At 37.8% G+C, this 26,836-nt stretch overlaps 3 protein-coding genes across 3 annotated transcripts in view; 2 read left to right on the forward strand and 1 right to left on the reverse strand.

Moving 5' to 3' along the window:
* LOC139980496 (cyclic nucleotide-gated channel alpha-3-like) overlaps nucleotides 1–3,108 on the forward strand; it is an 18,163-nt gene extending 15,055 nt beyond the window's left edge. Inside the window, exons 11-12 of the mRNA XM_071992149.1 lie at nucleotides 636–744; nucleotides 1,095–3,108. Of these exons, the coding sequence (XP_071848250.1) occupies nucleotides 636–743 (108 nt within the window). The 3' untranslated portion in view covers nucleotide 744; nucleotides 1,095–3,108. The remainder of the gene's footprint in view (nucleotides 1–635; nucleotides 745–1,094) is intronic.
* Nucleotides 3,109–3,252: 144 nt separating this feature from the next.
* On the reverse strand, nucleotides 3,253–9,272 carry LOC139980497 (large ribosomal subunit protein mL44-like). The gene is made up of 9 exons (XM_071992150.1): nucleotides 9,118–9,272; nucleotides 8,621–8,741; nucleotides 8,214–8,380; nucleotides 7,437–7,512; nucleotides 6,291–6,375; nucleotides 5,393–5,464; nucleotides 4,644–4,792; nucleotides 4,066–4,148; nucleotides 3,253–3,581 (listed from the first exon to the last, which is right to left on the reverse strand). The coding sequence occupies exons 1-9, from the start codon at nucleotides 9,224–9,226 to the stop codon at nucleotides 3,397–3,399; spliced, it is 1,047 nt and encodes a 348-aa protein (XP_071848251.1). The 5' UTR covers nucleotides 9,227–9,272; the 3' UTR covers nucleotides 3,253–3,396.
* A 21-nt stretch (nucleotides 9,273–9,293) lies between these two features.
* LOC139980495 (phosphatidylinositol 4-kinase alpha-like) overlaps nucleotides 9,294–26,836 on the forward strand; it is a 40,324-nt gene continuing 22,781 nt past the window's right edge. Inside the window, exons 1-19 of the mRNA XM_071992148.1 lie at nucleotides 9,294–9,521; nucleotides 10,335–10,460; nucleotides 11,331–11,424; nucleotides 11,862–11,947; nucleotides 12,683–12,755; nucleotides 13,828–14,282; nucleotides 14,951–15,113; nucleotides 15,942–16,136; nucleotides 16,385–16,485; nucleotides 17,262–17,521; nucleotides 18,082–18,361; nucleotides 18,803–18,903; nucleotides 21,014–21,224; nucleotides 21,938–22,046; nucleotides 23,265–23,401; nucleotides 23,833–24,117; nucleotides 25,175–25,299; nucleotides 25,941–26,103; nucleotides 26,429–26,674. Of these exons, the coding sequence (XP_071848249.1) occupies nucleotides 9,432–9,521; nucleotides 10,335–10,460; nucleotides 11,331–11,424; nucleotides 11,862–11,947; nucleotides 12,683–12,755; nucleotides 13,828–14,282; nucleotides 14,951–15,113; nucleotides 15,942–16,136; nucleotides 16,385–16,485; nucleotides 17,262–17,521; nucleotides 18,082–18,361; nucleotides 18,803–18,903; nucleotides 21,014–21,224; nucleotides 21,938–22,046; nucleotides 23,265–23,401; nucleotides 23,833–24,117; nucleotides 25,175–25,299; nucleotides 25,941–26,103; nucleotides 26,429–26,674 (3,300 nt within the window). The 5' untranslated portion in view covers nucleotides 9,294–9,431. The remainder of the gene's footprint in view (nucleotides 9,522–10,334; nucleotides 10,461–11,330; nucleotides 11,425–11,861; nucleotides 11,948–12,682; nucleotides 12,756–13,827; nucleotides 14,283–14,950; nucleotides 15,114–15,941; nucleotides 16,137–16,384; nucleotides 16,486–17,261; nucleotides 17,522–18,081; nucleotides 18,362–18,802; nucleotides 18,904–21,013; nucleotides 21,225–21,937; nucleotides 22,047–23,264; nucleotides 23,402–23,832; nucleotides 24,118–25,174; nucleotides 25,300–25,940; nucleotides 26,104–26,428; nucleotides 26,675–26,836) is intronic.

Genomic DNA, 26,836 nt, shown 5'->3' on the forward strand with positions numbered 1-26,836 from the left:
AACGATCAAAGTTTCACATCTTAAGAAACCTTTTAGGTTTTGTTTACTCGGTGATTGCTAATGAGTTATCAATTCTCGGCTATTTGGCTAAGATCATGTGCAGTTTATGTTTCCTCTCCAGTTGGACTCGTGATACACATTTGATCACACAGTCAATGGGACTGGGGGTTAAGAGTTGATCAGTTAAGTCGTTTGGTGTTCGTGCCCAGGAATGATCTATCTTGGGTGACTTTTGTAAAACAAAGTCAGTAAATAGATTTCATTTCATGCTGGACTTTTGTTGTCAAAACAATTTTGTTACATTCGCAGGGATATATCAACCACATGTAAGACCGGCTTTTCACACATGTGCGTTTGAATTCATTTACAGTCTGCTTTCTAGCCTTGAGGCGGAAGCTGGTAGTACGAGGAGAGGAAGAAGGGGTTGGGGGTGCTGAAGTTTAAGGTCCGCGGAGTACCAAGTCCACCCCTCAGACCACCCCCTCCCCTAAATCACCGTAGTAGCAACTTTGATTTCCCGGCTTTGGGTTGTGCTCCTGATTGGCGTTAGCAACTTTCAAATTTAAAATTAGAATAAAATTAGGCAGACAGTTTCATGATAACGTTTCTCTTTCTTTTTCGGTGCGCATGATCAGAGTAAGGTGTCTAAAGATTACAACAGACTCTACTCACGTTTCGAAGCAGTTCAAGAAGAACTTGAAAAGAAAACTGACGAATTAAAAAAAATTACAGGAGACCTTTGAGGTATGTATGTGTATACATCTCCGATAATAGACTGCAGAAGCATACGTGGCCGCAATCGCAATATGCATATGACAGAATAGTTAAAGGTTATCAATTATGAAGGAAGGGGTGTATCTCTGGGGTCAGTGGGGTCTGATAGTCCCCCCCCCCCAGAATTTGTTTATAAATCAATTGGTGCATTAATTCTAGGTCTATAATGACTGAATTATGTCTTAGCTTGAAGTTGTACAAATAACAATACTTTTGTAGTTTTGGCTGAGGATGAAACATGGAGAAGGGGGGGGGGGGGGTGGTGGTATACCCTATCTTTATGATCCGATCAGATATAACTCAGTTTATTTTCTCATCAGGATTCGTCTACTGTCCCTATGTGAGATACATTTAAATGACTGTAGCAAAGAGGATCAAACACGATAACGCGAACTGCAGGTATAAGTAGCCAATCTTGTGAAGACTATCGCGGTAACTAAAACTTTACCTTGCTGAAAACAAAAAACCCCGGATGCTCTTGCAAAGGGCCGACTGACCATTCGGGCTGAAGCATTAACTGCTAGGGGTTCAGTGATGCAACCGTCGGTGCTTTGGCCTTGACACCAGAGGAGAATTTGGCGAATTGGATGAAAATAGCAACTTTCGCGACTTAGTGGATATCGGTGACTTCGGTACTTCATCTCGGGCGCCCTCGGCACAGTGGCGTCGCCAGACTTTCTAATCTGCGGGGAACAGCGATTTCTTCGGGGGGGGGGGAGGCGGGGCACTGCCAGTTACTAATTTTGGGGTCCAGGAGGCGAAGCCCCCGGAATATCCTGGCTTTCAGAGTATTTGTGATTTATAAAAATCACCTTCTAGAGTAATTTCTACAGCCTATACACAAGTCTAAAAACAAAGTGTGATCAAACTTTTGGCATTTTCCCGAATGTTCTCATTAACCAATCGGAATAAATATTATATGGACAAATTTATAATGAATAATGAAAATGCCCTTTCAGATACAGTCAAACGAGAGAGCTAGGTTACGGAGTTTACGAATGACCGTAATTTTCTGAGTTGACAACGTTAAAAATTGGTGCATATAACTAATTCGTCATTGAGAATGCAACGCCAAAAAACATGTATACAAATCAGCAATTAAGATATATTTTCTTTGCTAGGAAAGAAACGCAATTTGTTACAAAGTGAATCACAAAACATTTGCTATTGACTCTCCTGAAATTTTCGCATGTTTTGTAGGATCAATCGCTAATATCAAAATACGTAATATTACTTTGATAATTAATTCAAATATATCCAGGTGTCATCAGAAAGGTGGGGTCCCGGGGACATATTTGCCACACGACCCCCCCCCCCGTGAAGCTTCATTTTTCCTTTAGTATATTATGAAGAATAAGAATTCATTACTCTTTAAAACATATTTCCCCCCCCCCCCGGCCCATCGTATTACCATCGTCACCTACTTAACCTCAGCCCCCATAGACTACATCATCATCAGTCCTGAGTGTATACCACACAATGGGATTTCTTATACTGAATAAAACATTTGCATGCTGCTGCTGTTGACACAGGATTCGAAACTTCAAAAAAGTCCATTTGCTCATTGGTGGAGGGGTGTAATGTGGAGGGAGGATGGGGTTGGGTGATTGGTTGGGATTGTGAGAAAGGATGGGGGGGGGGTGGTTTGGGTGGAGGTGATGCCTTCTTTACTGTGGGATATCTCAACTTGCAGTGTTTTCCAAAATACAACTGATGAATACCAAAGCAAAATATACTAAATGTGTGCAATTTGATAACAGTGAACTATTATATATGAATTCTATGTGTGAATAATAATTAAAACATAAATTAAAACACATTTTGTGAGTTTTCTGTCTTATTTCATGTTTGCATATCAAATGTATTTTCAATCCTCATCATAAAGCTTGCCCTGTTGAGAAACCACACACTGCTCATCGGTTTTACCCTCTCGGTCCAAATCATCTTTTTGGTTTTACGATTAAAAATGTAGAAAATAATCACATAATAATGAACGCTCAAATTTTCTTCTGTCCAAAATGTTGGCCTATTGCAGAGAACAAATGAAATAGAAATTCAGACGATAACAAAGATGTGGCATTTGTAAATAATCAAACGTGATATGAAATAATATTAAACTGGATTTTTGTGTGTTTATTAACTACACAATAGTACACAATGGAAAGTGTAGGAGTAAGGAATAGGTACAGTATGTTAGTGTTTACAACTGAATGCATATTGAGGCTTTAAAGATTGCTCCTGTTTTTCCACTGACGATAATAAATGGTGAAGTGTCCCATCGCTCTCCTCACAGACAAGGTAAAAGATGAGCTTTAGAACATCTTTTATCCATACTCTCCAACCTGTCCCCACCCCCTCTCACCCCCCCACCCTTCCGTTCACCCATATTCCGACCCCTTTGTTCAACAACAACAAATCCAATCTATGCAGACTTTATGATATGCCAGCTACACATCCAGTGAATTGTAACATATTTGCTTTCAGACGAAAAAAGGAGATCTTTTCGAATATGGTGGACTATGTCCATTTATCATCTCGTCCCTTGTTCCTGTTTATCTGTTTCCTGTTCGTATCCTGTAGGCTCAACTGGATCTATCCGTTTCCTGTTCATATCCTGTACGTTCAACTGGCAACTAGTCTTCTCTGGTCTAGCTTGTCATCAAGTGTCTTACAGACGGTCTTGTTAATGTGACTATGTTTTACTGAATCCAGCGGTAGAGGGGGTCTATTCTCTGGTATTCCTAAAAGATTTTTGAGAGCGACCGCAGCCGCTTCCGTTTCGGCAACTTCGATACTTTCTCCTGGCCCTGTGGAGAATATAAAAAATAGTGAAAACTGTATCAAGGTCAAAAGGTCAAAACTCCCAGTTACAATTTTTTCTCCATTGAAATAAAACTTGCATCTCATTTTGGTGAAAGCATGGTGGCAGTATACACCAAATTAACATGTGTATGTATATATGTACTTCATCCCTGACTACGCACTCACACAACCGAAATATTGCTGTTCAAGTAGAATAAATTGTAATGCAATCAAAAACGTTTGGCCGATCTTCGTCAGCAATGTCGATAAAAATCCAAAATGAAACAAAGACACCATTTAATCGGTCATAGACTCCTCCTTACGCAAAGTTGAGAAACTTAATCGGCTGACTCGTGTCTGTAAAAGCTGGGTGATGACTTGTTAAATCTTAAAGATTGAGGGAATCGTTCCAACTCTATAATTAATGGGATTTCTTCTTCATTGTACATTGTGTAATTTCTAAATTTCATAGATCACAGAGAAACTCACCCCATCCTAAAAGTTCTTTATTCGAGTAAACTCCAACCATGAACAGAGGGGTGTAGGTGTTCTTGCTGGCCTCTCGAAGTAACCTGTAAATAATTGTGAGATGCAAACGATATCTATCATCAAATTTTCGGACGGGTTTATGAAATTCTTTTTTCTTCTTTGCACTTCCAATTTCCTTAACAAGTTAACTTTTGTTGTCACTTCAGAAATAATAAAAGCTATCACAGAAAATAATACAAATGAGTTTAGCAATCTCAGGTGTCACAGATTCAGCATGGGTTCTGGCTCTTAATTTTTCTACATACTTATAACTTTGTCCAACGTCCAGGGACTAGTTCAGAGTACATATATATTTTTTGAAGCAGTTTAGGACTTTTGCTACTCCAAACGTACTATCATATAAAACTATTGTACTTTGTTGCCATGGTAGCATACACTAACAGCTTATCACCACAACATGATAAATATTTACTACACAGTTTGTGAGAACCCATGGCTACATAGCAAGAATAACGTTTTGAGAACTGTATGAACCTCATTTTAAGTCTTCTGCTCTATAAATATATTAAAACATGAACCTTGACTCTGGTGGTGACCTGCCATCTTCTTCCAGAAGTCTAACCAAGAGGCCCATGGGGTCTTCTGGACCCCAGATATCGTACAGTTCCTCTCCTATCAGATGGCTGATCACAAAATCCCGGACGAACGCACCGGCTCTCTCGGCACCCTGAAGAAATCAGAAAAGATTAGGCTTACTGCAAACTGCATTTATTGCTTTTTCTTCTTCCTTTTTTAATATCGCATTTCTGTTTTCTTTCACAACATCCACACAAATGTAATAAACAAACAGTTTTAAAGGGAATACTGAAAGAATTACAAAAAAGTGAGCTTTGTCTAGAGGCTTCACATTTCGAACCACATTGAAGAATACCAAAACAAAATTAGTATAAATGCAACCTAGGAAGAGAGAGGAGTGAAAGAAGAGAGAGATGGGTGCAAGGAGAGAGAGGAGTTGGTAGAACTTGTCCAAGCAGAGATGATTGATTCCTCTTCAGCTTCCAAGTCATTTTGAACTGCTCCCCCTACAAGCATCCCACCCCCCAAACCCCATTACTATATTTTAAATTACTTACAGAATGGTTGCTGATATACGTTGTTTCGGAGAGACTTCTTTTGAGAGACTCCAAATTTGCATAGTTTTTTTTGGCTTTAGCGGTTGCAGTGAGTATGCATAAACAATACACTAATTGATGAAAACAAAGAAAATACAAAAAATGAACTCCCGACTCAAAGAAACTGTAAAGACGAAAAAGAGAGCTATCCTCACATGTTGTTCAAATATTGCTCCGATGATTGCGAGAAATGTGATCTTCAAATCTTCAGCTGGTACAGGAAAATCCTGGAAAAATGAAGACAAAATGGTTTCTTTTAAGTGGCATGAAAGTGGAAGTGTATTAAAATATACAGATAAGATCATATATAAATACAAGGGAAGACAAAAAGATATTTTTAATCTGTTGCATAGTGCAATAACACTTTCATATCTGAATTCACATAGGCTTACAGCCTAATATAAACATATAACTTTGGTCTGCACTTGTGATTGCCATCAAATTGTTAGGCTAAATTACAAGTGAGTTACACCATGTTAGGCAAGACAATAATCATTCATAGCCCTTCCTGAATTATTAATTAAATTGCTGTGTTCTTTACAAAAGCAGTGGGTAGAACAGACAGGGTGTCGCGCCAGGGATGTTTAAAGTTCGTTATTGACCAATATTGATCCTAAGATTGAAACAAACACATTTATCTACGAAATAAAACATTATTCCTACAAAGATATTATATACTGATGAAATTGTAAGAAGAATAGAACATCGACAACTAAGCCTATTGTACCTCCCAGATATATGTTTGACATTTCAATGATAAATCAGTGACAACATGACAATAGGAAAAAACAAATGTAGCTATTGGATAGCATCTAACCAAGTGACATAACAGATTCACTGACTACGAATCACTTCTTGGATGAAGGAAAGGCTTATCTGGTAAAGAAAAAAGTAGTTCACATGCAAACAGACATTTCTGGAGTTAGGGAAGGGATATTGAGATGGGGCCTTCAACTGCAAGGGTAGAATAATGTCTTTCTTCCATGAGCATTAAATCATTTGCCATAAATAATAACATAATTGTATAATAACGGAATAAAACCTTAACCTCACCTCACACTGGATGACGTCCCCGATGCCCAGATGTTTCGCTATATGACTCAGAAGCTCCGTTCTCGACAGGTAATCTGATATTGCTCTGTGGAAATATGACAAGTTCATAAATGATAACACATCAACTTCAAGGCAATGAAAACAAAAATTTAATTGATTGGAATTTAAATCCCTGCCAGTCACAAGTTCTTTTTCTTTAAATTGTGAAGAAAAATGTTCAAAAAATTATGTTCTCCAGATACCAGTACATTCACAGCATATACTGCCAGCCGATGTTTTCACAATGTACAGATTAAATTTTTTGGATGTGTCATCATGTCGAACCAGTTAGTTTGGATGGGGGAAGGTGTGAGGGAGGGATAGGGTGGGGGAGGTGTGGGGGAGGGATAAGATGTTCCAAGAGATGCTGACTATTATTTACAACTTCTCAAAGGACTGTCATAGGTTTTTCGCAAAAACTTGACTTGTAATTTACGAGTATTGCTGTCATCAAAGCTATGCGGATCAAATTTGTTTCCAGTATTACTCATTAATATATTAGCTTACAAGGAAAACAAAATACGAGACTTACAAAAAACATATAAAATAGAGTTTGTGAAACAAAGCACCTTGCTCCAAATTGCAGCTTCATCGCTTGTTCTATTGTTGACTAATAACAATTTTTTTTTAGTTTTACTCCTGATGCAAGCATTGTGAAAATAATCCATGATGTCATAGATGAACTTCAGACAACAACTAACTTTTTTCTTTTTTAAATCTGAAATGTTAATAATGTCCTTGGATCATAACAATAACGATCATAATAAACAATAATAATAATAATGGAACTGGGTGATGGGTTGTTATTTTATCTTGGTAAAATATGATATCCTTTTGTCAAAACAAATCAGTAACTTCAATTGTAGAGAAGCTCTAATTCATCATCAGTGAACAACAATGAAACTTGTATCTTCCATATATGTGTCAAATTGTTGTGCAATTGTTCTTATCCAACTAAAAGTGAATGTCATTCAAAATTGTTTCTTTTTGCAGCAATGGCACAAACAATGAGAGATGCAAGTCAGATCAATGCTTTGTACTTTCTATAAAATATTACAATATTATCATATTAATGTTTAACTTTGTTACAGTTTTGGCATACTGTACCTTATTCCATCTGTCGGAAGTTTTGGATAAATGTGTGTAAGGTAGGCTGGAATGTAACTAGATACAAACAATGAACCTGCAAGAAAACAAATAAATAAGAAACATATTGGAATTTTGAATACCAATAGTTGTCTTTTCAATAACTAAATATCTGTTCTGGGACTACAGAACATTATCATCATTAAATAAATCTTATGAAAGAGCATTTTACCTCAGCAGAAAATCCTGCTGCTGTGAGAGTATCAGGCCCTTTAAGTTTACCAGAATGACATATATCAATTACTCTTTGAAATCAGCATTTCACTTCTATTTTCTTGGATCATGTCTCAGATCAACTCTTTGCAACTTTTGGAAAGTCTGATAACTTTACAAGATCTAATGGATATAATGGTTTGTTTTCTTGATTACTTACATTAGCTAGAATTATTGATCAACTTTCAACAAACTACTGTATGTCTATGTATCCTGTACCTCAAAATTTAATAAAAAACACTATAAATTGACCATTGTGGTGCCAGTTATGCATCCTTATACTGAGGAAGGAGGCAGTAGAGGGGGGGGGAGGGGGGATGGGGGCAGGAGTCCCAAACACCATGAGAGTATTATCTACATGACACTAGCTCATGTGGCCAAAAGTAAGTTACCAAATGATAACATCATTTATGATTATAATTGTATGAAATGCAAAAGACCATAGTGGACAATCGACATAGTGGTCAACATATCAACTATATAAGTAGGTACATGGAACAACTTTAGTAAGCAGCTAAATCTCACCTGACTCTGAGAGAATTGCATTATCAGGCTGAGGGAGAGTAGCTCCACCCCCTTTTCCAGCACTATCAATTATGATGATTGGTCGCCTCAAGGCCTGTCGCAAAATGCTGTCCTCTAGATCTTCACCGATTCTTTTACCAAATGCAAACAGTTCACTTTCGTAATCCCTGTGGATGAAATTGTTCAAAAATTTTTTAAATTCAGTCACAAGAGTATTCAATCCAGTAATTGCTTCAAAATTTGTAATGGCATTACCTTTGAAAACCAAAACAGAAAACAAGCACACTTGTTGATGGTTTGAAATTTAAATATCCTCAACAATGTGTAAAACAAGCTTTCAGACACAAGGCCCCTTTGGCACAAGTGCAGTAGTTGCCTGCTAAGAAGAAGAAGAAGAACCCACTCACCAGTTCTCCTTGTGTGATCTTGGCATCAAAGGCTCTGGTCCGTACTTGAACAAGATTGATCTGATTTGTCTGTTCAGTTCAAAAAGCATCGGACGGAACCATTTTGAGTGATGTTTAACACCTAATGAAAGATGGAATTAAAGTTATATATCATCAGGCTTCTGTAAAGTGTAACTGTAACTACATTAATACAAAAAGCAACACAAACAATTGCATCATGGTAGATTAAATCTGTAACCTTGGTCAAGCTTTAGTATAAGGTCTACCGACTAGACTAGCATTCAGGTCTAACATAGACTAGGCCTAGAACTTTGTTATAAAATAAGCATATATGACTTAGGCCTATTGTACATATACATGTACAAAGCCTAACGTAGACTAACTTATTTAAGCCTAGGCTAGTACCGATAGGCCCATACCACTTGCAATCATGAATAACATAACACATTTCCAAACTTCCCATTACTGTTGAAACCAGATAATTACAGGCTACTTACACGTATACGAAACTGGCACTCTAGGTGAAGTCAGTGGTTTCATCCGGCAGCCATGCCGTAACGCGCTAAATACCATTGACCTTGCTAGTAACCTGCAGGGGGCAGCCATTTTGTTTGTTATATTTTTGATTGGTGGGGCTATTGTGGTACCTTATGACACAATTACTACAAGATCGATCTGGCCTGGCAGCAGAACATTGAACACCAAACGTTTAGCTGCTTATGTAGTGCTGTTCCGTTTTTGTCAGCTGTTGTTATGTTATTAAATTGTCAACAAATTTAGGCTATCGGCCTTTGTTGTAGGTCTCATCAAAATGGTGAAGCCAGGATCATCAGTGTTTGGCAACTCTTTGATCTTTCTTGCAAGGTCACTCGCCAAGATCAACAACACACCATGGGAGAAGGTTTGTGTTTGTTTCAGCTGAACTATATGAACCACCCACATATAGGCGTGTGTCTAAATTAGGCCTATCCTAAGTTAGGCCTAGCCTTACTATTCTAGATCTAGGGTAAGATTTTGACCTAGTCTATCCTATTTGATATTATGAGAATAATTGTTCTTTTGAAGGTCAAGTCAACGATGGTCGATTTGCTTTGCGGTGTAACTTAGGTTAATGTTAACTGTTATAGCCTTTAAACTTACTTAGGACGGAGTTATGGCCAAACGTTTGGCTACATGATTTCACCAATTCTTGATCAGATTCCACCAGCAAAAAAAAAAACCACCCTTACCACAGAATACAAGATTGATGTTAGTAACAGGTTATTTCGCTGCGTAAACTTGAGCCATTTTCATGGAGGCTGTGTTGATAAAAATTTGAAAAAGGTGTCACAATTTGACTTTCAAACACAGCAACTGCAGTGTCTACCAGTGCAACTATTTAAGCCACAGCCTCTTTTGGGGCATATGTTAAGTTACCACCATATATCCTGTAGCATTGTGGGATCTACTTTATCAGGACTGCTTTTTCCCATAGCACTATCAGTATAACAGTGTTTGCGTTAGCCTGTGGCTTTAGTTGTAAGGTTGTTGGCTGTTTTTTTCCCAAATGAGTGTCTAAGTCTGACCAAAGATGCACCCACATCTGTATACAAAAGCTATTCTTATGCCTATAGCGCTGGACTTCATATCCCATTTGTGTTATAGTATTACTATGTTATTTACTTGATATTAAAATTACTTTTTCCCAAACGTGATCATTTGTGTCTGTTTACAGGTGGACCAGCTGTTGCTGATGTGCCCCCAGTCACCCCTCATGCAACCAGGGAGTTTCATTGTGGACACAAGAAGAAGCGATGCTGTCATTGCTTTGGGGATATTTCTCTTAGAATCGGATCTGATGGTAATATCAGAAGGAATGAGAATTACTGACACCCATTTTGATCGCATCTAGAACCTATCTGTATTGATAAACTTGAGATTTGTTCCATTTATAAGTAGCATAATAGTGTGACCAATGAAACAACGTTTCATTACAAAAACTACTAAATTTCTTCATTTTTGGTTATTTCAGTCCATCTGACCTTAAGCCAAAATTATTCAATTTTAAGTAGCTTGTTCTACTTTCAAACTGTTTGAATTTATTCCATAAATAAGCCTTCTGATTGATAGTAAAAATTTGAGAGATAATATGGTTTAAGTGCCTTGATGGTCTTGTGATATAATATTACATGATCAAGGTTTGAACACCCACTAGCTTAATATGTTCATTTATGGAAATGAATCATTTCTGTCTATCCACAGTTTCTGATAGTAGTAATAGAAGTAGTAGTAGTAGTAGAACATGAGACCTGGCGAGTCACTACAACCAGGATATAGTATTATGCAAGAGGCATCAAAGAATCACACAAAAGGTGTTGGGTCAAGGGGATTGCCTAGGACCCTAACACACCATGGAGTTCAAGATATTTATAATTATTAGGGTGATGTCATCTTGTAAAATGGGAAGATGCTTTGAAATGCAAATACTCTGCCAACTCTTTCCACTTGCAAGATGAAAGGGGGGACTTTTTTGGCCTTGAGAAGTGGGGGCAACCAAACCCCAACCTGCTTTATATTCCACTCTACATAAACAGTAGATCATAGTATTGATATACTACAGCATTTCTGTAAAGTTTTGGTTGTTAAGGAGATATCGGGATGAGTATTTACCTAAAATCTTATGATACAAGCAGTTATATAATCAAACATTCCAATTTTTTTCCCTTCACAGTTCAAAGAGAAACTTATACCATATTTGGTGAATTTGTTGAAAGGCCTACCTACAGCTTGTTGGGTCGAAGATCCCAGTTATAGGACAGTAGAATGTAAGTGTGTTGTGAGGAGTCAAACTGTGTTGTCTGTCTCCTCCTAAATGTAATGGCATCAAAAATATGACAGTAGGCTACTTCAAAGTTTTCTTCTGATTCAGACCGAAATTCTTGTTGCTCTATTTGATCACATAGTTTATATTGCTCTATGGTGATCAAACAATATTTCTGTTATTGCAATCGAAAATGGATTATTGTAGCAGCCAGACCTCCCAAAGCAGTACTTAAGTTGCAGTTTTTCCATTTCAAATTTGTTTAAAGAAGCACCGTAAAACTTGTCAAAATTGTAAACCAGTATTTCTTACAGTATTTATACTTATCTAGAATATTTAGTTGCATAGTCCCCCCCCCCCCTCTTTTTTTATTATCAATAAACAAAATTGTCTATTTCAGCCAGTTATTATCTGTGTCATGCATGTGTTTTATATTCTCAGGTTTACCAATGAGTGAGAATATGAGTTTCTGTCTGACAGCCATTTTGTCTGATATAGCTGTCAGAGATGAGGAGTATTATACCCAGGTATGTTAAAAAAAAAAAAAAAAGAAAAAAAAAAGAAACAAGAAAAAAAAAAAGAGACATTTTGGGAAAGACTTTAAAAGAAGTGTAAAATTAACAGACATTGGTGGATGGGTTGTGATAGTGGCTAGTACAGAATTGACAACAGGCCTGAAGCCAGCATGTCTGAGTTGGAAGTGTACCATCAATTTTAGCAGGTGCACAATACTCATGCTCTTAAATATAATGGGGGGTAGGGCATGGCCCCCTTGTGCCCCTGCCAGGCTACAGTCAGGTTTCATAGGAGCCACAAACCTAACCATCATCATCGATGGATTCGATAGAGATAATAAATAACTTTGCAAACCTGCTTATTGCTTAAGAAGAATCTCATTCTGTTTGGGAGATATCTCGGGATCAATGTTATTCCAAACACAAGAGTGAACACTTGGCTTGACATAACGATCGCATACATTTCAATGCCAACAATGTTAACATTCTACCATGGGAATACAAAAAGAAACACAGAAAAATGTAAAAAGGTTTCTGATCCAAGGGGCAATATGACATCACAGATTTGCAGAAATGACATTCCTTAGTGACTTTTATACTATTTTTCATATGTGAGTGCAAAATTTCCTTGTAATACTCACATGGCCATCTGAGAAAGCTTCAACTTAAGAGTTACACCTGTAAAGTCATGTAATATATATGTTTTTTTTTAAGAATTGTTTTCTTATATTTATTCAATTATTGTAGATTATTCAGACTCAGCTAGAAGTTCTCCAGTCATTAGCCATGACCTGTCAGCAGCCAGGTGATGCATCTCAAGGTAATTAAAAAGGAAAAAAGAAGGGGTAAAAATGCGGGTGGGTGGTACACTGTCTGAAGTCAGGGCTCACGGTTTTTTGTAGCATGTTAAGTGTGTTGACCCAAGGTCCCGCTCTCCAGAACCACAAGACTATTTTGCTACCAATATTTACACTGCTAACAGTGTTGTAACAAGTCATGACTCTCGTCACTAAATTAAAAGTCGAGTGACTCAAACAAGTATGTAACATTTTCCTCCCTTTAAAGTAACAAGGGAATTTGAGTTGATGACTCAATTCATAGTTATTCATAGACTTGAGTTCATAGTTAGCATAGTTATTGTGTAACAACTTGGGTCAACCCTTAAAACAAAGTGACTGTTAGGCCTCTCGATTTATAGCAGTGTCAGAATTTCTAGCCTTTGTTTTACTGTGAATATATGCTTTATTATTTTGTTACTGACTACAAACATAAGGAAATTACAGCTGTATATTTAAGGTTGGATGATCTATTTTTAATGGCATGGCATTGTTTTTTTCTGCTAGATTTTGTAAGATCTACCATAAACAGCATATATCAATAACTTTCAGACTACATGAAATTTATTTGTATTTCCAAAGAAAACCAACATTATAAATATCATTGACAGTTGACACTACAGTTAACACCCTATAATGCCGTACAAGAACCTCCTTGAATTTAGCACTTCGTTGGTATATAATGTAAAGTTCATCACATTACAATTGAAATACAGAAGAAAATATCCTTGTTTTGATGCCATCATGTTAGGTGCAATTTTCCTCGTGCAACTTCCTAAGGCTGAATTGAAACCTTGATTCCCGCATAATAAAGCTATCATGTTATATACATAATACCTAAATATTGAGAGTATGGTTGCTCGAGGATTTAGGATTTCCTGTTTGGATCCTCTTTCAGGATTTGATGCCTTTGTGTACATTAAAGCTATAATTTTTAAAGTCTGAAGCCTACAATGATAAAATCAGTGTTTGTTGTATTTTGTAGCAGTATTATTTGGGAGAATTGTTACTTTAATATTTACCATTTAATGAGTCTTATTTTTGGTTTCCTTACAGCCGACACATACCAACACGTGGTTCCGGCGTTTGTAGGTATGGTTAGAGCGATGTGCCTGGCGTACGACTCTTGTAGCAGCGTGCCGTTATTCTGTTCCTTCTTCCCATCCGGAACCCAAACCACAAAGGTTGGCGACCGAGTAGTCGGTGGGGGCAAATTGACCTACCACTCGTTCAGACCCATCATTTACCCCTCTATGGTACCCCACATCAATGCTCTGAGCGACCCCACCAGTATCGCTCAGTCCTGCGTCAAGGACCACCGCCTGGACGACGTCGAGAATGCGGAACTGAATTTACCGTCCGTTCGTGGGGAATCAGATCGCATATTCCTAGTTGTGGGGACCATTTATGAATGGCAGAAAGTGCAAACTCCTTGCAAGAAGAAAGATACCGAGGAAGGAGGTTTAAAGATTGAGTTGTCATTGCATCAACTGCAGAGCGTTTTATCAGTTGTGAGTAAGCTGTTTCTTTTTTCCCATATGTACCTCTCTCTCTTGTTAAAAGTAATGCTAAATAAGAAACACAAGCTGTTGTTTTTTATTGTTTTTTAGTTGTCATTGTAAAATAGTAAACTTACACAATTTTTGTAAAAAGTTGTGCTCGGTTGTCCACTTTCGCAAACAATATCCGGATATCGCACAAAGAATTGGGTGGATTCGTAACAAGGTTTATTCGGTAACTATAATACAGGTTAGGTGTCGATCTCAAGATGGTTGCCTTTGTTTACATACATAAGGAGGGCAGTATTTCTATTTACAGTGAAAGGAGAATACAAGCTCATACATACGGTTATCATTGGTGCTTGGTGATATAATCAAAGACATAACAACCGCCAGTACCGACAAATGTATATGGGGGAAATCTGACTAGGCTTTGCTATCCTTGGGCAGCCTTTGATTTTTCACTTCTTGAAGTACAAGATTGACAATCACCAGACTGTTGAGCTATGTCCTTGTTTGATATTGTTCATGCCTTGTTTGACTCTTGTAGCAGGTAACTTCCAGTATTTCCATAATTTGACCGTTCTCAAGGGAGAGTTGGGGTTCTGGTGAAGTGTCCTTTCTTTAATTTTTATTTATTTATTTGTGTGTATGTAACTGTTTTCCTTTTTTCATTGCAGGCAAAGTCCTTGCTAGAAGAGAAGGTTATGCTAAACTTGGACAACATGGCCTTCAAGATTTCAAGTCAACCCGGCCACAGGGACTTCCCTTACAAGTCATTCCGTGAAATTGTCTCATTCTGTTTGATTTCATATCTGAAGCACTTGATCGAAGTACAAGCAGGTTTGTAAAGAATTTTTTTCCCTTCTTCCAAACACTCTTAAAGTGAGGCATTAAAAGGTCTTGTGTATAGTTGTGGCTATTTGGCCCATCAGTGGGACAAATAAATATTGATCGATAATTTTTTTTCAGCTCCACAGCGAATAGCCAATCAGAGTGCATAATTTTCAGCTCTCATTATGCAGTCATAAGTAAGGGTGGGGGGGCGCAATACGTTTCCCATCAAGGGTAACGTAACATCCTTATTTGTCCGGTTGTTGGATAAGTAGTGAGAGTGCATAATCCGATTTGTCTGGCGAAATAGATTGAATCCGTCTTTATTACCACCTTCAAAATGTTCACATATGATCAAAACTTGTACCCTTGGTTTACTGCCTGCTTCATACAGAGATATTTTATTTTGGCAGATTAAGCCCTGGTATTTGGAATATTACTACAGGAATAATTGAACTTATTGACACTGTCGGAGGGGGCAAAGGGGGGGGGGGTGAGATTCTGAGTGGGGGAGATGGTCAGACGAAGTATATGTTTTCTAGCTAGTTCGTGCACTGTTAGCAAATAGTTTGTTACAAATATTTATATGCAGAAAGTTTGACACTAGTGCTGTTTCCATGGCCTGATTAATATATTTAATGATATAAATATGTATATAGTCATGCTCGTATATTCATGGGTTCACTCGGTGTATTTCTAAGAGAACTGTAAATGAAATAGTGAATATTCCGTTTGATGACCACAGTGCCTTATTGAAAGCCGACAATAACTTGTCAGAGGGACTAATCTGTGTCCGATCGTTTCACTGTGTCTCTCTGTTCTTCTTTTTCTCGACAGACCTTCCGGACGTATGGATAGCGGAAGTCCGAGACTTCATCAGAGACACGTATCTCGTGAACCAGTACGAGCTTCCAGAACGGAAAATCGAGACGGCAGTGAAGGGCTCCTGCGGCTTCGATTCCTTCGAGCTGGCGGTCTGTACCGACGCGATCTGCGTCCAGGCTATGGTCCTAATCGTTAACGAAGAAACAGGTAAAGAAAACGCAAGCATGACCAATAAATAAAGAAAGGGGGAGGGGGTGGGGCGGGTGGGGGGGGAGAAAGTCTAACTTATTTTGCTGTTTGTGCTTGCATTATCTCATTTTTTTCTCATAATTAAAACAAAAGATGCTTTTGAATCTGGCTACAAATCATGTTTGTCAAATGTGCAAGGACATAGGCTTCAATGTAAATTCTGTGAGTACAATAATAACTTTGGTGCCACATTCCTCACCTCACAGATGCAGAGAATTTGATGCCGAGGATCTCGGAAAAATTGACTTCAAATGCCAGCGGTCGTCAGATGGTGGCAGACGTGCCATTATTAATGGCAGGTTTGGATGTAAGTTGAGAAAGAAACCTGAAGTAGGTTCAAACTCTGATTCTTTTCTGATAACAAGAAAGGAATTTCAGAAGCAAAGCAGTAGGGATCAAAATAAACATACACAAAAAACATATACCAAAAATATGAAACAAACATATATTTCTTTGACAGAGAAACTTTTGGAAGTTGTGGGAAACCTGAAGTGGGTTCAAACTCTGATTCTTTTCTGATAACAAGAAGGGAATTTCAGAAGCAAAGCAGTAGGGATCAAAATAAACATACACAAAAAACATATACCAAAAATATGAAACAAACATATATTTCTTTGACAGAGAAACTTTTGGAAGTTGTGGGAAACCTGAAGTGGGTTCAAACTCTGATTTTTTTCTGATAACAAGAAAGGAATTTCAGAAGCAAAGCAGTAGGGATCAAAATAAACATACACAAAAAACATATACCAAAAATATGAAACAAACATATATTTCTTTGACAGAGAAACTTTTGGAAGTTGTGGGAAACCTGAAGTGGGTTCAAACTCTGATTCTTTTCTGATAACAAGAAAGGAATTTCAGAAGCATAGCAGTAGAGATCCAACAAAACATATGCAAAAAAAACATATACAAAAAATATAAAATGAAACATATATTTCTTTGACAGAGAAACTTTTGGTAACTTGTAAATTTTCCAGACCTCACTTCATCTCGTCTGACCATATCTCATCACATCTCATCTCACCCTCTGCATCGTGTTAAGTCATCATCTTCTTCTTCTTCGTTCCCTCATATATTCCGTAGAGTCTGGGATGTTTAGCGGAGAAGTTTCCCAACCTAGCCAGCAGCTCCATATCTACTCTGAAAGAATTCTTGCTCAGCCCTTCCTTCATCCTGACCCGACTCAGCAAGAGTAAGGCCAGCGCCAACAGATTCGGCCGAAGAGACATCCGCATCCCGGTGGACATGATCAAGCCCAAACAGAGGGAGGAGAGGGCCAGAATCTACCGGGAGGGGATCGTCTTTGAGAACCTCAGAGATGCGGCGATCAGAAACCTCTGCAGGTAAGATAAAAATGTCACAGGGATGTAAGAATTGGGTCAAATGAAGGCTGAGAATATAAAAATACGTATATATATATATATATATATTTATATATATAACACAGATCTCGTGAAAAGAGGCAACTTGATCCAACTCTAAGCTTCAAAGATCTGCAGGTAAGATAAAAATCCTGGGATGTAAGAATTGGGAAAAATGAAGGCTGAGAATTTAAGAAAATTTGTATTAATATTTAAAACAGAACTTGTGTCAAATGAAGGCTGAGAATTTAAAAATACGTATATATATATATATATATATATTTATATATATAAAACACAGAGCTTGTGAAAAGAGGCAAATTGTTCCAACTCTCAGCTTCAAAGATCTGCAAGTAAGAAAAAAATTCTTGGGATGTAAGAATTGGGTGAAATTTAAGAAAATTTGTATTAATATTTAAAGCAGAACTTGTGAAAAGAGGCAAATTGATTCAACTCCCAGCTTCAGAGATTTTCAAATCTGTTACAAACGGAGTATCAATATTTTATTTTGAAAAGGGAATGTTTTTCGTCGTCACTTTCAGAGCTTTGAAGAGCGGCGTCGTGGTAGACTCGGACTGTGTGCAAGCGTTCCTGTCCTCGGTTTCCAATACGCTGTACATGACGGACTCAAACAACCACGAATTTCAGCTGAAACTGAGCAACCATTTCATAACCCTAGGCCACATAGCTGTGGCCCTCTACAACATCCCTAGGACCATGTCTAGCGTCCAGCAGATATTCCTGCAATGCTTCTGCCAGCCTCCTTCAACGATCGATGTCCTGATCGTGGACATGTGGGGGTGCATGGTCATCGCTGACCTGGTGAGACGAGACTCCTTTTTCTTTGGAAAGATCTTCACCAAATCTGGTTAAATATGCAAGTAATAGCAAAAAATTGGCAAAATTATGAACACCAAACGGTCAAAACTGAGACCCTTTTTCAAAATGTTTTTGAATGATTCATTGTAGCTGGAATAAACTTTACTTTTGAACTAGTTTTGAAGTCAAGTGATGTGGAAATTATGTTTGGATAAATATTTATAAAATAATAACTGATGCGGAGTGCTTTATTATTTAGAAATTTTTGAAATGAATTCTTCTTTTGTTAATACTTAAAGGTTTGTGTCAATCTCCTTATATGCTAATTTTGTGGAAGATTTCTTCAAAAAGTTTTATAGATAGTTGAAATTTGAAGAAAGGAAATTATCCATCCATTTTTTTCCTTCTACAATTCTTTTGTCTTTTTTCTTGCTTTGTCGGTAGCCTGGAATTCATCAAGAAGTTATGAACATGTTTATCAGGATCAGCGTGGAGACTAGCTCAGCTGCTTACACTCCAGACAGTACAGAGAAGGTCAAATTCAAGTAAGCGGGTTATGTTTGTTAAAGACCAACTATGGAGACAAATTTTTTTGGGGGGATTTTCCATTAATTTGGGAGTTAACATACCCATAATCAACATGTTTAAAAATAATCTTCGAAAACCTACTATAACCCATCAAAAAAGACCACGAAAATGGACATTTTGGGTAGTTACGTGACATGAACCTCTGGAATGTCTGAAAACAGAGATTGACCCAAAGGAGCCTCTGGTCACCATGTGACGTCAATGTTTGTATACTGCGAAAATCAAACGCTGATATAGGCACTGTTTATACACAGATAGCGAACAATTGTACTGTATTTGACTTCCAATTTCGAGCGTTTGCAAAGCTGTTAGCTTAAAACAAGAACACATGAAGGTAAACAAATAGTTTTAAGACAATTTTAAGAAGAAAATTTAGTTAAATTGGTTATTTTATTAGCAAAATTTCCACTCAAATGGAAGCATCTTTTACCTAGCGGAGCGTCAATAGGTCCGTACGGTACAATATACTGTAGAACATGCAAGCAGCTTGGCGATTCCGTAATACAATTTGATCGCAAGATACTGTAAACTGAACAGAAGAATAGACCTAAAAGATGCCTCATGCGTGATATGTGAAGGGAAAATGGCTTACGTTTCTGTCAACGAATTACCAAAAAGACACTAAACATAATCGAACTACGAGAAGACGCTGACCCGAATCGACCAGGGTAGCATATACATGACTAAGCTTCAGCTGAACATAGTACTTACTCGTTTTAATATCCAAAAGTACAAACACAGAAAAAGTATCCTTTCAATAAACCAAATTTAGCAGTGAATATCCAAATCCATGTTTCTGGTTCAATCCTGGGCGAAATACTACCGTGATTCTGTGTAATTCCATAGAGTTAGGTCTAGTTGAAACAGGCCTTGACCAGTAACATCCCACAATCACAAGACAGTCACTAACGAAATAAAATGTCCGATCGCTGCATAGAACCGTTTTTATTCAACTCCTTGGACCATGCAGATGCCGGAATAAACATAACGGACAATATAACACAATGTATCACGAACTCACAATACTGGAATACAACAAATGAAATAGATAAATGCAATGAAATCCTAACATGACTATTTACACATGCTGTGAGTTGTAACTCACTACATGTACTAACAATGCTACCCTAGGCACGGTATATACACGGTCATCTCTTACAGTAAATATACTGTCAATTGCGTAATTTTACATGTAAGGACGGAGCTTGTTTATATTACGAGGAGACTTGAAAGGGTCAATTTCACATTAGCTATGTCCGACACAGCTATCGACAGTATATAATTTTCGCAGAATGAGACATTTGCAGCATACACAGAGGCAGGGTCATGCATGTGGACTCATGGGCATGAGATACTCCGGGTGCTGAAAAATCTTTCCGAGTGGATCTCACAAAATTGATCCAAAGTCTGCGGCGTTTTAGTTCGGTTCTTTTACTCGGAAATCTAAAAAAGTTGATGCTTTTGTTGGGTGAGGTATAACTGCAACCTCCAACAACACAGAATTGTGGCATTTCGGGGGAAAAGGAGTAATATCGTTGATGTTTTTGGCAGCTCAAGTATACAACTTTACACACTAAAAGTATTGTTGTGAGTGAGGTATACAAACAGTGACGTCACATGGTCACCTGATGTCTTCGGAATGCTTCAGGAATGTCTGAAATAGGTTTCATAAAAAGCTGACTTTTCTTCCCATTTTTCACGTATTTAACGTCCGAAATTGGTAAAGTTAATTACAGCAATGTAATTGGAGTGAGTTAAGGATTACATACATGCAAAATGGTGGGATTTTATGTTCATTGAAAAGTCTCCATAGTTGGTCTTTAAATTGTTGCATTTTTGCCATGGAAACCAGTTTCTTGATTGAAATGAAAACCCCACATAAACTGGTTCGTCATTTAAGCTACGGTGATGTTGCTGATTTGTAGACAAACACAATTTCATTGATTTTCTTGAGATGGTGATCATCACCTCTTTACTGTGTATTTCAATCTTTCTCTTCTTCAGACTTTTTATATTCATTCTTTTGTTCATTCGTTCAAATAAATATCGAATCAATTTCTGTCACAGACATTGTTCCTTGGCCATCAATAACGCCTTAGCCAACATATCCCTCTGCATCCAGGGAGAGACGGAGCAAGGAGAATTGCTGATCAGGTTATTAGAGTTATTCGTACAGCTGGGCCTAGAAGGCAAGAGGGCCAGCGACAGAGCCCCTGTGGCCATAAAGGCGTCCAGCGTAGCCGGTAACCTGGGCATATTAATCCCTGTTTTAGCCACTGTAAGTACCCTCATTAGGTAGATTTGAATTGCCACTTACTTTACCCCCGTGGCCATAAAGGCGTCCAGTGTAGCCGGTAACCTGGGCATATTAATCCCTGTTTTAGCCACTGTAAGTACCCTCATAAGGTAGATTTGAATTGTCACATACTTTACCCCGTGGCCATAAAGGCGTCCAGTGTAGCCAGTAAATATTAATCCCTGTTTTAGCCACTGTAAGTACCATCATGAGGTAGATTTGAATTGCCACTTACTTTACCCCCGTGGCCATAAAGGCGTCCAGTGTAGCCGGTAACCTGGGCATATTAATCCCTGTTATAGCCACGGTAAGTACCATCATATGATAGATTTGAATTGGCAAATCCTTTAAAGTATGCTTGTGTGCATAACCAGGCCCTATTCGTCCCATTTCCAATCCTTCCCCTTATTTTGAAGGAGATTATGGTGAGGGATGGTCGGGTCATGCAGATGCGATTTACTTATCCGGAAAGGAAAATTTTAGTCCTTGCTCTAAATCAAAGAGGCTAGATTCATACAAATGTTCTAAATCAGTTGTCAAGTTGCCGAAAGTTAATCGTTTGTTCCTGAATGTGCAAAAAGACGACTTTGAAAGTCCATTTTGCCTCCAGATTTCTTGCAGTTGCATCTGTCTTGTTTTCTGTGTAATCTCTGATGTTTCATTAATTTAGTCATTTCACTCAATTCATTCTCCAGCTGTTGAAACGCCTCTCGATCATCGAGGATCCCAAACGTCGTCTCCACAAACTGTTCCGAGACTACTGGCTGTACTGTGTCATCATGGGCTTTGCAATGGTGAAATCACGTGAGTGATTAGATTAGATTAGATTAGATCAACTTTATTAAACCACGAGGGTAATTGCATGCTTGTACAAAACAGGATCTGAGATACAAACATTAAAATATGAAAACCTAAAACGTACATTATCAAACAATTGTAAGAATATGAAAACATAAGACATTTTAAAACAGGATATGATATACAAACATTAGTATGAAAACCTAAAACGTACAGTATAAAACAATTGTAAGAATATGAAAACATAAGACATTTTAAAACAGGATACAAATATTAAAATATGCATGAAGTTGAAGTTTACAGTCTTTTTTGAGGCCAAGGCACCCTCAAATGACTTTACAACAATAACCTGGGCAACTTTCCATAGAGTGCAGCCACAAACTGGCACATGCAACTATATTTTACAAGTTACCTCGCAAGTCCCCATTTATACACCTAGTTGAAGAGAGGCAATGGAGATAAAGTGTCTCGCCCAAGGACACAACGTAATGATCTGGCCAGGACTCGAACCTGCAAACATTAGGTCACAAGTCCATTGCCTTAACCGCTTAACTACTTAACTACAATCAAAGGATAAAATTTAATAAAAACGTTGACATGTTGTAAATATGACATCGCACCTGCTTACTCTAAGTTCACTTTTGGCACAAAATATTACAGCAATAACTTTTCAATATATCCAAGAAATAAATTTAACCTATAGTTTGTTGTTCAAAATCCATTTTCTTATGTTATGTATTTATTTTATGCTTTTATCTGTATGTACTTGATATTCTGGAAAAATAGATGGTTTGGTGAGGGAAAAACAAGAATAAAAAGTGTAAATAAATTAAATTAAATGAAGTGACATTTGCCATACTTGTACAAAATTCTGTGGACATCTTTGTGCCTGTTCTCTGGTGCTATCACAAAATTGTATTCTTTTTATTCAGTTTGTGGAAGCTAAATATCATTTGAATTGCCAACTGTTTGTTCCTGAGTGTGATTAGCTATCACTGGTAACTTATGTTTCATATAACAAAACAATTTTTGCAGACTCTGTGTAAAAAAAGATGATTTGTAGTTATTTTGCAATTAAACTTAACACTACCGAAAATTTTCAACACGGTCACCTTCATGAATAATTAAGTCAAACAGCTTATGTGATCGCTTCCACATGTAATGTCATGTCGTCCAAAATCAGATGTTTTCTCAGAAATGTTGACATTTTTGTTTACCTTTCAGCCGTCTGGCCTAAGGAATGGCACGAGGGTGTCTGTCAAACAGCGGTTAAATCTCCGCTCCTCACCTTCGCAGCCGGCGAACATGTTCGATCTGAGCTGGACCATAATCTAGCCTTTAAGAACGATAGCGTGTCTGTGGTGAGGGCTTAAATGCATTGAGGTCATTGACCTGACATTTCTAATGGAAAATTGTTCCAAATTCTCATTATTTGGTGATACAAAGTCACATCATGTAGTCAAATATGAATATGAAAATTTAGCAAATATAGAATTTCTGAACTTTGCAATGCTATATTAAGTAAATCATCTTTATATATGACTATCAAATGATAATCATAATTGGTAGGATGAATTCAAATGCAACTTTTGAGCCTTTTAGAATATTAATATAGACTAATTTCAAACGTCTTGTTTCCCAGTTGGAAGTATTTTATGATGTTTCATAATTGTAACATTACTCTCTCTTACTAATTAATCCATTGTCCATCGAATTGTTTTACAGTTCGCATTCCTTCTAGCTCATGGACTTTCTTACATTTTTCTCTACACGTTACTCTTGGTCCACACAGAACGAACTGAACGAACTCCGCCACAACTTGTTGGCTCTGCTGAGCCGGCCTACCGAGCTAGCTCCCTACATCAACAAACTGAACTTTGCGCAGTGCGGATACCTCCTCTCCGTGTACCACCTGGAGACGTTGCGCACCCGTCACCAACCCGACTGCAGCTTCCTCCAGGTGTTCGATTATCTGGAGAACAAAGCTATACAGAAGGATAAACTGAATCTATGGCAGTGCGTAATGGCCATCACGGAACAAGTCCTCAACGTCTTCCTTGAGATAATGGCCGCTAAGGTAAAGTTTAGTCTTCTATTTATATTGTTTCCAATCTGTTAGCAGCTGGGGTCTTTTTTAATTATTCTGAATGTCAAGCCACCCGTGGCACCAAATACACATGAGTGCAAAATATGTAGTAGACATTTCCCGCTGCAAAGACCGTCCCTTGTAGCCGCATTTTACGTTAAATCATCGCTTTTGACCATTTTGACTCGTCAATTTTTAATATATGCACTACTTTTGAGCTCCCTGTCAGTCCGAGAGGTTTGTGGGTTATCGCTCCTAATGAGAGAACTTTTGTTATCCATTAAGTCCAATTATGGTGGGAAAGAAACTTTGTGTCCCACAAAATTAATGTTGTGTGTTTTTTTTATCATTGCCAATTGTTAAAATATTGTCTAATTCTTCGTAGCTGGTGCAATCGTAGTGAAATGAAGTGACATATCCTGTTTGTCTCAGTTTTCTATGGACAGATTTGAATTTCTGTCTAAGTAGTGCTAACTTCCAAAAATTGTCTAATAAATGAGTTTGTGGAAGTTAAAAGACATTTGTATTGTCATTAAATGTTATACCCCAAGAATCTGTTGGTTCTCATTAGTAAGTTTTATCGTAACAAAATGTTTTCCAAGCTGGTTGTAAAGTTGACTGATTTGTAGTTACACTGCAATGAAATTTAATTCGACCCAATAATTCAAAACAATCGACTTTGTTAAATTTAACGAGTCAAACTGCTTGTGTAATCTCTATAATGCCTCAACATTATTTATAAGTAATCCTAAAGTTATAGAGTAAATTTAAGAAATATGAATAATATATAAATATACATATTAATAACATTTTATCAGTGCAGTATAATACTACCAAATTTTACCAAAGTCAATGTATGGTGTAAACTTTAAAAGATAATTCCTCAAATATTTTGAGCATTGCAATATTTAAGATTTGTGGTTGTGTGCGTCTTCTCATATTTCACGGCACTTTTAAGGAATCTTTATATCCTTGGATTCTATTATCTCTGAAGTGAAAGATATTTCCAATTATTTTATATCTATTTTTTATTTACTTTCTGTCACAGCCTCAGTCGGCTGAAAGAGAGAAAACTCTGGCCAGACATGCTCAGTTTCTCATCATCCGGTTCAACCACATACAGAAACAGATAAGGAAGGTCGCAGATTCCTTCCTCACCAAACTCGTCGAAAAGTGAGAACTTAATTAAGACAGTTTTAGCCTCGGTAGGCACTATGAAGTGATACTTTGGACAAAACAACATTAAAATACAAAGTATGAAGAGAGTAACTTGCCGAGTATCATTGTCATCTTAATCATATAAGTTTTTGATGTCTCTTTTAATTCCCTTGATGCAAGATTTCTTTAAATTTTACTTTAAGATGCTAAGGTTCATGGACGTTAAAGCTGTTATATGCAACCTTCCTTCCCCTTCCCTAACCCCCCTCCCCCATGGACTATCTCAGAGTCAGTATCGAGAGAGACATTCCAACAATCATCTTGTGTACTGTTTTGTAATCATCCACCATTTCGTAACCATTTGTGATATTTTAGAAATCGTGTAGAAATCATTCATAAAAGAAGATCATACACACCCTTTTCATAAGTCTTATCATGTTCAACAGATCAAGGATACGATTACTGGTGCCCATACTAAAACGTCCAGGTTCTGTAATTCTTTCTTACCTGATGCAATACACTTGTTTAACTCGCATGCAAAGCGATTTGGCTACAGTGTGTGATCTGTCACTTGCAGCCCTCTGTGCTGCCCTCTGTTACTGTTCTGGTTCTGCTTATCTATCATTGTTCCATCCTTGTCTTTCAAACCGTTTTAGATTTCCTCAATTGTTGTGGAACAGGGATGTGATTTGCACGATGCTAGACTTGTTGCAGCTTCTCTCCAAGACCCTGGAGGCGGATCTTCAAGAAGTTGCGAGTTTTCCCGTCCCGAACACCGACTACAGCATCACCATCATGGACAGCAGAGAAGCTAGAGAGGTACATTAGCTACTCCTTGTTAGTGAATAAAAGGATCAATTTAATTTAAGGAATAACCCCAGAACAGAAAACCAGGGGACTTGGAACGAATAAAGATTGTCACCAGTCATCTCCTTTGCTCTTTTCAGAGTAAGAAATGAAGAAGGAATTTTTGTTGACACATTTCGAAAGGAAAAAGAAAATTGCGATTTGAGAGAATAAATTTCAGATAAAATTCAAAATCTCCAGCTTTTCCTGATACGCACATTTGGGTGCTCTAGTTCGAGAGGAAATTTAGATGGAAATCATTTTCTATATTCGCTCATTTTGGTGTTTTCCTCCGCAGGGCATCCTGAACGACTTTGCAGCCAGATGTGGGGGCATCTTTCAGGAGAGCGTAAAGTGGGCCGCTCAGGGGACCAGGTCCGTCATACAGCAGTACCTGTTACACCTAGAGAGCGCCGCGGGATTCGGAGGTGTAGAGCGAGCCACGGAGAGCGCCCTCCAATTCGCCGGCGTCAACAAGAGAGGAAGTGACAAAGGAGAGAACTTTGTGTCCTCGATGAGCCTGAGAAGCAGATATGCGGGAGAGGTTAGTTTCTTCAGACATCATTTCCTCACAGTGGTCGTCGACTTCACGGTGATATTTTTCCGATTTTGCCCGCTGATATTTCGGAAGTGGTACCCTTGATTTCTTTGCAATTGTGCAAAACTTAAATGAACATTTTAAAATGTAAAAAGTTAGGTAATATTA

The sequence above is a fragment of the Apostichopus japonicus genome, chromosome 15 (assembly GCF_037975245.1).
Source record: "Apostichopus japonicus isolate 1M-3 chromosome 15, ASM3797524v1, whole genome shotgun sequence".
NCBI classification, from domain to species: Eukaryota; Metazoa; Echinodermata; class Holothuroidea; order Aspidochirotida; family Stichopodidae; genus Apostichopus; species Apostichopus japonicus.

Excerpts from the sequence above, each read along its gene's own strand:
- LOC139980497 (XM_071992150.1), bottom strand. The coding sequence starts at position 9,226 with ATGGCTGCCCCCTGCAGGTTACTAGCAAGGTCAATGGTATTTAGCGCG. Across the intron at positions 8,742-9,117 it reads AGTGCCAGTTTCGTATACGT|GTGTTAAACATCACTCAAAA; the intron begins GTAAGTAGCCTG and ends ATCTTTCATTAG. Across the intron at positions 5,465-6,290 it reads GGGACGTCATCCAGTGTGAG|GATTTTCCTGTACCAGCTGA; the intron begins GTGAGGTTAAGG and ends TCATTTTTCCAG.